Here is a 12,338-nt window from a genome sequence, read left to right as displayed (position 1 = left end):
TTAAGTGCCCTCTTGGGAGCCAAAACGCGTGCTTAAGTGCCCTCTAGGAGCCAAAACGTGTGCTAAAGTGCCCTCATGGTAGCCAAAACGTGTGCTAAAGTGCCCTCTAGGAGCCAAAACACATGTTAAAGTGCCCTCTTGGAAGCCAAAACACATGTTAAAGTGCCCTTGGAAGCCAAAACGTGTGCTAAAGTGCCCTCTTGGGAGCCAAAACACGTGTTAAAACAGGCCACATCTATGTTTTTTAGTCTTAAGGTATTGATATTATAAAACAGGCCAAATCAACGTTTAAAAAGGCCAAATTTTTTTTCGCCGCCGACCTGTGGTCGCCGGCCAAACGCACCATGTCGCTACAGTCTCACTCTTGTCATTTTCTGAAACTTGGCAGCCCTGAAAGTGCCCTCTAGGAACCACATCTAGGAGCCAAAACATGTGCTAAAGTGCCCTCTTGGGAGCCAAAACACGTGTTAAAGTGCCTTCAGGGAAGCCAAAACGCGTGCTAAAGTGCCCTCTTCAGTGGTGAGGACGCGCTATTAGGTGCCCCTTTTTTTCCTTTTCGCCCCTGCCCTTCAAAAAGTCTGTGCACGCCACTGCTCTACGCAGTCAAGCCCCTGTGGACATTCCTGAAAAGATTTGGCCGTAACTTCCAACTTTCATTTTGGAAAATCTAGTGTTTGCTGAAATTCCTCAGACCTTTTCAATTATTTACTTATTTTGCTTTGGCAGCACCTTGCTCCCCACAATAGGGTGTGGGGACGTTGGTGATTTGTTGTTCTCACAGCTTTCATCTGTAAACCCGGGGTGCTAAAGGGGGCTTAAACAAATTGTTCCCACTCCATACCCCTCGTTGGAATGATATTGACAGCCATTGATGGGTGGGAAACGCCCAAGAGCATCCCTGCACAATGCAACAATATAATGAGTGAAGACGAATGGTTGGACGGCAGCCGGCTCCTGGAGAGCTGTTGTAGTTCTGTGTGGTAAGTTGCAAGGGTTTTGTAGTGTATTATCCACCTGTACTTTTGCTTTAATATCTTAAATGATTGTATGTTCTTAGTTTTAATATCTTGTTATTATCATTATGTATTCTTCTTTGTATGTGTTTGGAACTGAAGGAGTGTTTGGACAGATGCTCTACTTCATGGGTTCCACAATTTGCTTAGTAGTCATCTGACCTAATGGGATAGGTATGGTCCAAGATGACCTAATGACTCGGATGTCTTCTCTAATGGGATACAGGAAATGGGGTTTGTCTTCTCTAATGGACAAGAGACATGGGATACAGGATATGGGGTTTTTAGCTAAGCCTAAAAAGCCTAAAAAGCCTAAAGATCAATGGGTTAAGACAAAGGTCCTTGACCATCTGGTCTCGGGAGGTTTCTCTCTGTCCGGAGAAGGTGGAGTTTTGGAGATAAGCCAACATATAAAAAGGAAGGTTTTTGGGTTGAGAGAGAGAGATCTCATTTTGGACCAGAGATGCTCCAGGATTCGGCATTTTTGTACACTGTTCTTCTTCTTGTTAATAAACTTCTTTTTTGAATACAAGTGAAGACGTGTCAGCGGTGATCCCTTCTTTTCATCAACACACCAATATACCACAGTTTACTCTGTGACTGCATGTGTGAAAACAGACCACCTTCAGAGACACATAGGTATTTATTATACCCCTGTTCCTCTTCAATGCTCCTGATTGAGCTTCAAAAAACTTCTTCAGCATGCTACACTTTGGGCTGAAGAGACCTCAAACCTGGATGAATCCTCCACATTAAAGCGATAGTAGCATTTTTTTAAAGTGGGGTTGTATGATCTACAAATAGCCCCTAAGTACTTTAATTGCAGTAGAAGACTCTCTGCACTCCTCCCGTTAGCAACGCCAGCCCATAGCCATGCCCAGAGATTTACAACATACATTGTTGTGAATGGACCCAAAGAAACGGCCTATTTTCGTGGCCTAAAAGAGGTTTTACCTGAAAAAAAATACACAGTTCCATTGTTCACTATAATACAATTTTTTCCAGCCCCTTAAAGTGCAGGAAAACCGCAGTTTTTATTTGGACCTAACCAACTCATGTATCCCTCCGCCCAGGGTTAGCGCCCGCCGATCAGCAGTTGGTTAGCTCCAAATAAAAACTGCGGTTTTCCTGCACTTTGAGGGGCTGGAAAAAATTGTATTATAGGGAACAATGGAACTGTGTATTTTTTTTCAGGTAAAACCTCTTTTAGGCCACGAAAATAGGCTGTTTCTTTGGGTCCATTCACAACAATGTTCTCTGGGCAATGTTCTTCAGGCGGCGGCGACGACCGGAGGAGAACCGTAGTTTCGCTTTTACCCACCACGTCTCTCCCTCGACGGGGAGGGGAGGGGGGAGGAGGGTGGGGCAGTGTTTCGTACCCGTGCAGGGAAGTTACATAGTGCAGTTCCAGCCGACGCGACCCCGCTCAGGCTGCGGCGGCAGCACCATTCATCCTATTAACCATTTTTCTACCATTGCAATGAGTCTGGAAACATTATTTTAAGGCCGGAAAACTCCGCAATGTTACTTTAAGATCCTGTTTTTGTCTGACCATCTTGGTCAAACACATCCTTATATTGGAAAAAGGTGGAGTTTTAGAAAACGTATATAAGGTTTGAGGTTTCAGGCCAAGGGAGAGTCCAAGTGATTCCTTCTCTTCATCAACACATCAATATACCACAATAGTTTATATATTACTGTGTGTCGTTACCTGCATTAACTCATGTTGGAGTCATCCTCAGGGCCCTACCTTAAGATTTTGCTGAGAACTCCCAAAATCAGTTGACAACAGGAGAAGCATTGCAGCAGACTGGGTTTTATTGCAGAAATTGGAACAACCTCTCATCAACCAAAATATTATAAAGACCCCAACAATGGTCTATGGTCTGAGCTTTTTATAAGATTGGTTAGTTCTTGAGGAAATAACTCATGAGTGTAATCCTAACCAACTGGTTCCTGTCTCTATTACAATTCCATGAACAATGGTGTTGTTCTCACATAATGATAACTTATGATTTTGATCAGACATTATGGAATAAGTTCATTAACCGCACTCACATTTTCCACCACAGACATATCTAGTATCAAAATAAGTAAAGAAGCATGGTGGGTCCACAGTCTCATGCAAAATTGATTGAATACCAGGAAATGATCAAGCAGCAACATCTGGAAAGATAGAAGATTGGAAGATTTCTTCCCACAGGCCATCACTCTGCTAAACACCTGAATCAGTCATACATTGTCATCAACATTTGTCAATAACCATTTGATATCATACCACCCACTTACTCATCATTGAATCATTTCATGTCCCATTGTCACTGCCATGTCCTGCTTATTGTACATATTGCAATACAACCCTGCTGTGAGATGAGATAAATAATACATACTGGATAAATATGGATATATTCATCCAGTATTTATTATTTATCTCACTGCCCTTCTACCTCATTTTTCATTGCACTACAGACTGACCCACTTCAATGTGACAGGAACTAATGTGTCAGAAACCTTTGATAATGTCAGGCAGTGAAACAGAGTGTGACAGGAGCATTGATGACCAAAATATGATGAGACACAAGACACAAGAAATATTGTTGTCTTTCATTGTTCTTCCTTCAGTCTTCTCTTGTTTTGAGCCTACACACTGCCTGAGTCACCAGCACACCACAGCAAGAGAAAGGCAAGAGAGAGAAGAGCAGTCCCCAGAAGGTCACCAAGGGCTGTGAGGTAAGGTATTGAGTAACTGTCGGGGTCTTTACGCCTCCGCCACAGACAGTGGACCATACAGTCAGCTATGCACAGCAGGGAGAAGACCTGAGATACAGACACATGAGATTTATTTTAGATGAAGAGTTGATGATGTCTGTAGGGGAAATTATAACCGCATGCCTGACTCACCTGAATCATGGAAGCAGACAGAAAGGCAACAGTTAAGAGAGCACTAGGTAAAGTTTGGCCACCTTTCATCAGATGGATGGTGTGTAGGAAGATCAACTGACCAGGGATGACCAAAAGAAGCAGGACCTGGGAAGATCGATGGTTTGGTCCTGTCGTGACAAAGCTCACAAAGGTGAGAAAAGGCTTGTCCGTCGCATACAAAGTAGGTCATTGGGGTGGGGTGAAAGTTTTATTTAAATATTTTGATCGTTACCTGAACCAAAGAAAGTTCTGCATGGGTTGTAGCAGCTTTTACGATCCTCAGGAACATCTCCAGGTGAGAAATTCAAATGCAAATTGGTAGATATACGACTAGACTGTATGGAGACAAGATTTCCCCCAATACCTGAGAGGAGAGGAAATGGTGGGGGGAGGGGTTAACAATGAGTTCATTACAGATCACAACAACAAAAACAAAAGAGGCAGCAGTCGAATTGCCACAAATGTCTCCACTCGTCAAGTCAAAGAAAAAACGGTCATCATGGTGATGTCACAGTGGATATGATACATTTGTCCTAAATTGTGAGATTAGAGCATGGTGTTTTGAATTATACACAGGGGGAGTCGTGGGTTAGTGAATACCACTGACTCGTTCAAAAATCTGCAGTTCTCCGGCTGCTGCTGGGACCAGAAGTGAGCAATTCTCCATTGACCCCCATGTTAAAATAGCCGACGTTACAGCTTAAAAAAACATATTTACAGCCGGGTACAATTTTTGGTTTTGGTCTTGATAGTTTCCACCAGTGGGCAGGTTCTCGGCCGACTAACCGCCGCATCTCCTCCAAATATGGAAAGTACACTCCCACTAAAATCTCTAAGGGCGCAGTTCAAATGCCCTTAAACAGACTCCCCCAAACCAATGTGTGACCTCACGGGTGCTAGCCTACGTCCATTCTCTTTACAGTCTATGGTAAGTAGGCTAGTTGCATTATTATTCATGGCCCCTCCCCCATACACTTTCTTTGTCTTTCTTTTACCGTTTAGAGGTCAGTGTTCCACACCACATGAGGTTGGTTTAAAAACCAACAGATCCGGTTGCTAATTAAAAACGAGTCAATGGATCATTTGTTTTCTAAAACCTTTTTTCACCACAATGATGCTGCTTGTCATTGTGAATCTGTCACACTCTCACCCCAGTCCCATGACTGACTGGGCTCCTCTGACTCTGATGTAGAAGCTGGGAGTTGTGTAGAGCCTCCTTGTGTGTGTGTGTTTTGCTAATTGCCTTTTCTATACATCTATGGCCTGGCGCCAATTACAATACCGCCTGTTGTGTTCTTCAATTTGTGATGGTCAGCCTGAGACCACATGATCACGAGATGCCATAGGCACAGCTGCAGCATTTACTGATGGTAGGCTACTGATGCTCTGCTGCTGCTTATGTCATTAGTTTTAGGGCGCTTTCACAAGCTTTCACAAGCGCAAACTCAAGCCGTGAGTCCACCAGCCTTTCCAAGCTGACCCGCGGCGCATTGTCCTGGAGGAAGCATCCGCCGCGGGCGATCAGCACCGGGCAGAGCTCCGCAAACAACCCCTATAACTAGTCATGCTACGCTGGCCGTTTACTAGAAAAAAGTAATTTCACATGCACTGCTGTCCGCGACTCCGCCCCCCCCCCCCCCCCCCCCCCAACACACAAACACACACACACACACACACACACACACGCCGGTGTGAACGCATGATGGATAAAGCGCAGCGCTGTCCGCGGTGTTTTTTTTTTTTTTTTGCCTTTTTAGTTCTTGATCCCTGCACTGAAAAAATCAATTGGCTGCTGTAGTTTTGTCTCCATGGCCAATGTTTCGACCTGGAGGTTTTCATCAGGGCAAAAGAACAAAACAAAGTGACGGAGTTTAAATAGGGTGGCGAGTTGATGCGGTGTCCACACACCCGGACTGGTTTATATGACATGTGAGGACATGTCGGCGCAGGAGCGAGTGGAGCGTGGATGCAAGCCAATCTCCTTCAACCATGCACGGAAAAGGGGAATGATAAGAAAAGTTTTTCTAATTTATTAAGAAACAATGCCCAGGTCAGCAAATGCATGCCAAGAAACATGTCGTTCATTCGTCCCCTCCAGTCACATCGACTGAAGGTTGAGAATGGCTGTGTTAGAGGACAATTCATCTGACATAACTATGACACCTGAAACTGAAAACACAGCTTGACCAACACAACCTGACCACCCCTCTCCCTGTCTCTTCTTTAGAGTCTTGAAGTGGAGGAGTGACATTTGTGTGGATCTCCTTGAGAGTGTCAGTGCAGTGAAGTCCTGAGATCACCATAAATAATTGAGATCCTAAGACATTCTCCTCCTGTGCTTCCTCCAGCGAGTTTAAAGGATACTGATTTGTGTATCATAACAGATTTAGTTTTAAGGATTTGCATTGTACCATTTTATTAAAAACTCATTCAGATGTTCAAAAAAAAACTTTTTAACAACTCACCATTTATCACTGGAGCATAAACTACGATCCCTGCCAAGTTCGGGTCTGACACAGACTTGTCCAGAATAAGTCCTCCAATACTAGAAGAGGGGAAACCACCAACATGTTTTATTAAAGCTTTACATATAAGTGACACTCTACACATTAACAAGCTCATTAAAAACAATCTGCAATTCTCAGAGAGAGTCTAGAAGAGAAAATTACCAAACAGAAGTTTAAAAAATAGCTTTTCTATCTTGTTTAATTCCTGTTAGATATACAACCTTTTTAATAAAATCAATAGAACTGAGTCAGTTTGAACATGTATGCATCCCTGTATTTAGATCTTTGTGTGGAGTGGCTACTGTAGCTATGCTAAATATTTATAGGCTATAATATTCTTTTGATGCAGTCGTTGTAGTCCTTTTGAACACTGGTGTGTGACAGGGCAAACACAAGTTATGTGTCTTATTACTGTAGCCTATTGTAAATTCCTTTAGGATAACATCTGAAAAACCTTTGTTTGCCCTAATTTGCTTTGTTGTCCGTATCTTGTCCTATGACTGTCTGATATGAGATTGCCAGAGGTCAGGGGTCACAAGTGTGGGGGCCAGCTGTGCGTCGCAGCGGCCAGAAGTCAGTCATTTTCAATGGAGACCGACTGTCGACGGGGGTCCGGAGCGTCGAGGGCGTCAAATTAGAAGTTGAGAGAAGTTCAACTTTATGCAAATGAGGAGCGTCGCCGCCGGTTGCGGAGAAACTGAGAGTGGACACATCTTCGGCGCTGCTTGAAAGTCCCGCCCCTTTGGCCGCTGGAGCTGGCAGGCGGTGAGATGCCAGTGACATTGAGAGCGTCAGCTGACTATGTGAACTCACCATAAATGTTTTCATCAATTGGCTGTGATCAAATATGTGTGGCAATTGCATGACCGCTATTTCTACACTATTAGAGGATTGACTCTTGAGTGCTGTTAGGACTGACATGACTAGTCCCAAAGTCATCTAACAGAATAACAAGCCTCCAACAGACGATGAGTATTTTGCCAGTGACCAAAGGGTTTTGATGGTTTAACCTTAGGGCCTGAACTGTATCTATTAACTTCTGTGGTGAGTACCTGCTAATGACCATGGCTGTAATGATTGGTTCCCAGCCTGTACGGAGGAGGATGTGACTGGCCGGGTGTTTGGAGGCGATGACAATCCAGAGAGGGATTAGGCATAACAACAACAGATCCAACAGGTATAGCACATAGAAATACTGGTCTGTGAAGAGAAAAAGTCATCATCCATTTTCTAAAAGCGTAAGGGACACAGGTGCCATCTATTGGTCTGAAGTGAAAACTGCACAACCTCTGGCTCAGTGTGTGTGTGTGTGTGTCTTTAGCCTTGTTTACCTGTGAAAGAGTAGAACCACTGACCAAAGCAGGCCAGCAAGGCGAGAGTGATGAGATCCCCAAAGCTGGCTGCCATGGGTGTGGCCACATTGTCAGGATTGATTCCCATTCGCTTGGAGCCAATGATCACTGCCACCATGATAATGCCTTCACAGAGTTAAAGACAAGGTGAGGTTCTTAATTAATGAGGTGACAGTGAAGAATGTCCTGGGGGTGTTAGTCTGGTGGAAAGCTGATAAAACTACCCTGATTCAGTTTTAACCTAAATGGAGTTTTTAAAAAAAAGAAAAAGAAAAGAAAAGTCCTGCAACCCTTCATCCAAGTGAACTCCTCAGTTTTACATATATAGCATATATATATAAAGTATTTTTTTAGGCTTTTCAGCCCTTTAATTGACAGGAAATGGGGCGACAGAGAGAAGGGGAATGACATGCAGCAACGGGCCACCAGGGGAGTCGGACCAGGTCTGCTGCAGCAAGGACAATAGCCTATATGGGGCACCTGCTATACCCACTGAGCTACACGACGCCCCGTCTTAATCTTTTTTCACTTCCATAAAATCACTTATCCATCCATACTGTATGTGTTTATACATATTAATTTATCTTTTCATATTCAAATTTCTAGAAAATATTCTATCATGAAAAAAGGTCACATAACCTAACAAGACATAACATTTTCTGAAAAGATTTATATTCCCCAGCTATTATAAGGGTTTCCTATATGAAAAAGAACAAGGGATGACTTTGAAGAAAAAAAGAAAGAACTGATAATGGGCTGTATGATGTGAGTAAACAGAGAAAGGACAGAAGGGATGGACACAGAGACAAGGAGGTCAACACCTGTAAATGTATATTGTATGTGTGATGGTGAATAAAACATAATGAGTTCTGAAGTCATGGGCAAAGCAGAGAGGGAGAAGGTTATGATGTCAAAATGTTTTAGCAAGTGTAATGCTGGTGTGCGTAGCTGGATCTTTGCACCTATCAAAAGCTTTTCACACTGAAGTAAAGATAAAGGACAGTGGTTCAGGCTGAGGACAGATGGTGTTGTTACCTTGAAGCAATGAGGCCACAAAGGCAGTAGAAACACTGGTTGAACACAAAAGCACTATGTGATTTAAGGGCATCTCTCCTTCTGCCATCAGGCCAAAGAGGGTCGCCATTAGGGAGGCTAACAGGCCCAGCACTGTGGCTTGAAGCTGTGAAATCAGAGTGGTGATGAGAAACACTCACAATTTTCAGTGGACTGCAATGAAATTATGCAGAAAAACAGGCAATGGTGGGGAAAAAAGGGAACTGTGAGCCGAACCTGCTTCAGCGCCAGGTTCCCAACAATCAACATCCACTTTTCTCTGGCAGAGTCCATTCTCCCAGTGTTCACCTGTCAACATCAGACACATAATAGCTCAATAATTATGGATGTTTGAAAATGTGCATTTACATTTTGCAAACTCAATTAATTGATGAGGATCATGTGATATGATTAAAAGCTCCAGGACAGCTGTTTGACCTTCAATAGATAAATACTGGACACAACACAATCTCAGAAAATATGGAAAGCTTGTGTATATAGGATTTTTTTAAGTGGAAAGCTGAATGGGGAAAAAAATAGATCCTTATAGCAGAAATAACTTAAAGCAGAAGTAAGCGGCCCGGTCGTTTTCGCTAATGCTGCGTTCCAGGCAGGCTTTTGAAATCGTAAATTACAGCTTCAAGTCACAACTTACGATTTTGTAGCGTTCCAGGCAACCCACTCATGTTTTTCCGACCTGTTTTACCTGTGAAAGTCACTATAACGGCCACTCGTAACTTCCGACCTGTGAACTCGTACCAGATCAAACTGATACAACTTCACAGGACGGAAAAACACGAGTTACGAGTTTCCTTGAACGCACCATAACAGTCCTCGTCCCTGCGTCGCCACATTCACGGCGTCCCTTGGCTGCACACACAGCTCTGCATGCCGTTCTCTCTCCTCATTGGATAAAAACTGTAGGATACGATAAATGTTTTCTCCTCGGCTCAGAGCAGAGCAGAGGGACTGACAGACCCGTGTTTCGGTCCAAACACTCTATGTAAGTGATTGCTGTCGGAAGATATAACTATTTAAGACTTATATTAAAACAAATATATCACTTACTTCTGCTTTAACGTTAGATTGTTTTTATATAGTCACTGAAGAAGAAGAACATCAGATAATACTTGAGGGGAAAAAACATGGAACTGACAGCAATGAATTTAAAATAAATGCTAAATAACAAAAAAAAAAAAAGCTGGTCGTATTTAATAAATGTAACTTGTACAAATGGAAATGGTGCATTTGAAGGATTATTGTTAATTGTTGATTAACACACACTTTAGGGCCTGGAAGCATTTGTAGCACAAAAATTGGATGGATTTGAAAATGTACTGTGTATCATAACAAAGCCAATGTTTTTTAGTTGTTTTGGGTATAGGACACAGGATGATACCATATAATTTAACAGATTAATGAATGATATATTATGGAAAAATAGAGGATTATAATGTCATATATTATATATTTTTCCAGGAAGCATCAGACTAGGCTGAATTGTTGTACAGCTGTTAGCGTTAATTTGTACTGCAAGTCAGAGTGCTGCTGTGGTCTTCACAGCTCTGTGAGGAGTTTCACACCCATGATGCAACAGGGCAAAAATATTGTTCTGAGAAAGAAGCTGTGGGTGTTTTTTTGTATTGTTCAGTCATTTGCAACTCCTTTATTTATTTATTCACTTGTTTGTTCCAGTGCATACCATAGCCTACTTTAAAATTGAATGTATTATAATTTATTATAATTTATTATGTTGACAATTAATATTGTTGCCTTGTACTCAAGATTATGTATATTTTGTGGTGGAAATTTACTGACATTAGTATTCTCCTTGTAATAAGTAGTGAAGTAGTCTTTTGAAGTAGTTGTAGTTAAACCTTGTAGTAAACCTGTTAAACCCATTAGAGGCAACAACCAGGATGTTACTAACTCATCTAGGTTGTAAATTCCTATAGGTACTGTAAAACAACAACTGGGGTGGCTACAACACCATTTACTGTGTGGGGTATTACATCCTGAATTGTTTTATTGCCTAGGAAAGCTAATATCACTTGTAGTAATGAACCAGAGACACAGAGCGGGGTATATAAGGGACTGCAATCTCTGTTCTGGGGGCACTACTCTGAACTGCTATCTGCTGTGTAGTTTTGTGTTCTGTTCCCTTCTCTATAGAGAATAAACATTGGTGCATGCTACCTCTCCAGTCTTGTTCTTTGACTCTCTATAGGCAGAACCAAATTTTCCACAACAATTTAATGAACAGTTTATTGACAAGGGGCAGTTCCTATGTGCATCATGGTAGAGGCTGTGAGTTCATTAAATTGTTGTCTATTCTGCAAATAGCTCTCTCTCTCTCATCCTCTTCTCTCTATAAGGTTAGAATTAGGTTTGGGCTAGGGATTGGGCTCTGAGATTTAGTTGTGGTGGTTTAGTGCGTTGGGAATGCAGTATGTCAGTGACAGATCCCCTGTAGTATAAGACAAGTATGTGTGTGAGTATGTTTGCATGCACATAGTCACAGCGGTCGAGAGTCTGGAGGCCAGAGTCATTTCCAGGTTCCCCTTCATGCCCAAGACAGCAGGGACCAGGATGAAGAGCTCTGTGATTTCTTGGAATACATCCCAGTTCTGCCATGAACACACACACAATAATGATTTTTATCAATCTTATAATTCCCATGCTTCCTCTAACTGATCTCAGCAGAATATTTTGATTCCCATAATCTGATCTAAATCAATTCCTCTCTATTTTTCCTCTATATTTGTCTTCCCCTCATTTTATCTCTCTACTTATCTGCAATATGAGAATGTTTGACATTTGAAAAGACAAGAAATGAGGACTTCACACTGGATATAATCTGAATGTGTTCTCTGTATGCTTGTTTCCTTACCTGAACCAAATCGAGCAGCATCCCAGCAGAGACGGTCCCAAGCCCTGCCAGTAGAAATGGCACCAGGATCTGCAGGACCATGGAGCAGATGGACTCTTCGGGTGCAACTGGGCGTTCTGCATCCTTTGCCCTCAAAGATTCACTGATCCTTGACAGGCCGTAAAGTTGTTTTGGGAGCAGAAAGTCTGTCTCAGTGTACGCCTGTGACTCATATTGGTGATTGGAGTTGACTGGAGAAATATTCCCATTAGAGCTGAAATGTTCTGGATTTCCAGATTGTTGGGATAAGGGTGTGTTTGACCCGTACTGTTGGCTGCTTGTGGGCTGTTGTTTATCCTTTGACTGTGAGACAACCATGGTGTAACGTTGACTTTTTGCAGGATGTTACTCCTGCTGCTCCTGAATGGCTCCCACACTGGTCACACACAGATGACCTTTCCTAAAGAGGTTAAGACATCAAAAATAATATCTGTAACAAAAACAATACACAATAGAAACAACTGTCAGAAGCAGAAATAAGCCAAAAAAGAATCAGAGTTGGTGGATGTATGGTAGTTTTTACATTACTTGTAGCTGTAATTTTTTCACCTCCATGAAAAAT

General features: G+C 42.4%; 1 protein-coding gene across 1 annotated transcript; it reads right to left on the bottom strand.

Moving 5' to 3' along the window:
* Positions 1–3,653: 3,653 nt before the first annotated feature.
* On the bottom strand, positions 3,654–11,957 carry slc41a2a (solute carrier family 41 member 2a; the record flags this gene model as incomplete). The annotated part of the gene is made up of 10 exons (XM_083973548.1): positions 11,738–11,957; positions 11,367–11,474; positions 9,085–9,156; positions 8,830–8,974; positions 7,774–7,920; positions 7,495–7,642; positions 6,401–6,480; positions 4,168–4,299; positions 3,915–4,063; positions 3,654–3,830 (listed from the first exon to the last, which is right to left on the bottom strand). Exons 1-10 carry the CDS (start codon positions 11,816–11,818, stop codon positions 3,654–3,656), a joined length of 1,239 nt encoding a protein of 412 aa, XP_083829674.1. The 5' UTR covers positions 11,819–11,957.
* Positions 11,958–12,338: the final 381 nt, after the last annotated feature.

This window comes from Trachurus trachurus, assembly GCF_905171665.1.
Source record: "Trachurus trachurus genome assembly, chromosome: 6".
In the NCBI taxonomy this organism is placed as follows: domain Eukaryota; kingdom Metazoa; phylum Chordata; class Actinopteri; order Carangiformes; family Carangidae; genus Trachurus; species Trachurus trachurus.
The sequence above is the reverse complement of the archived record's forward strand: the minus strand, read 5'-3'. Positions and strand labels throughout refer to the sequence as shown.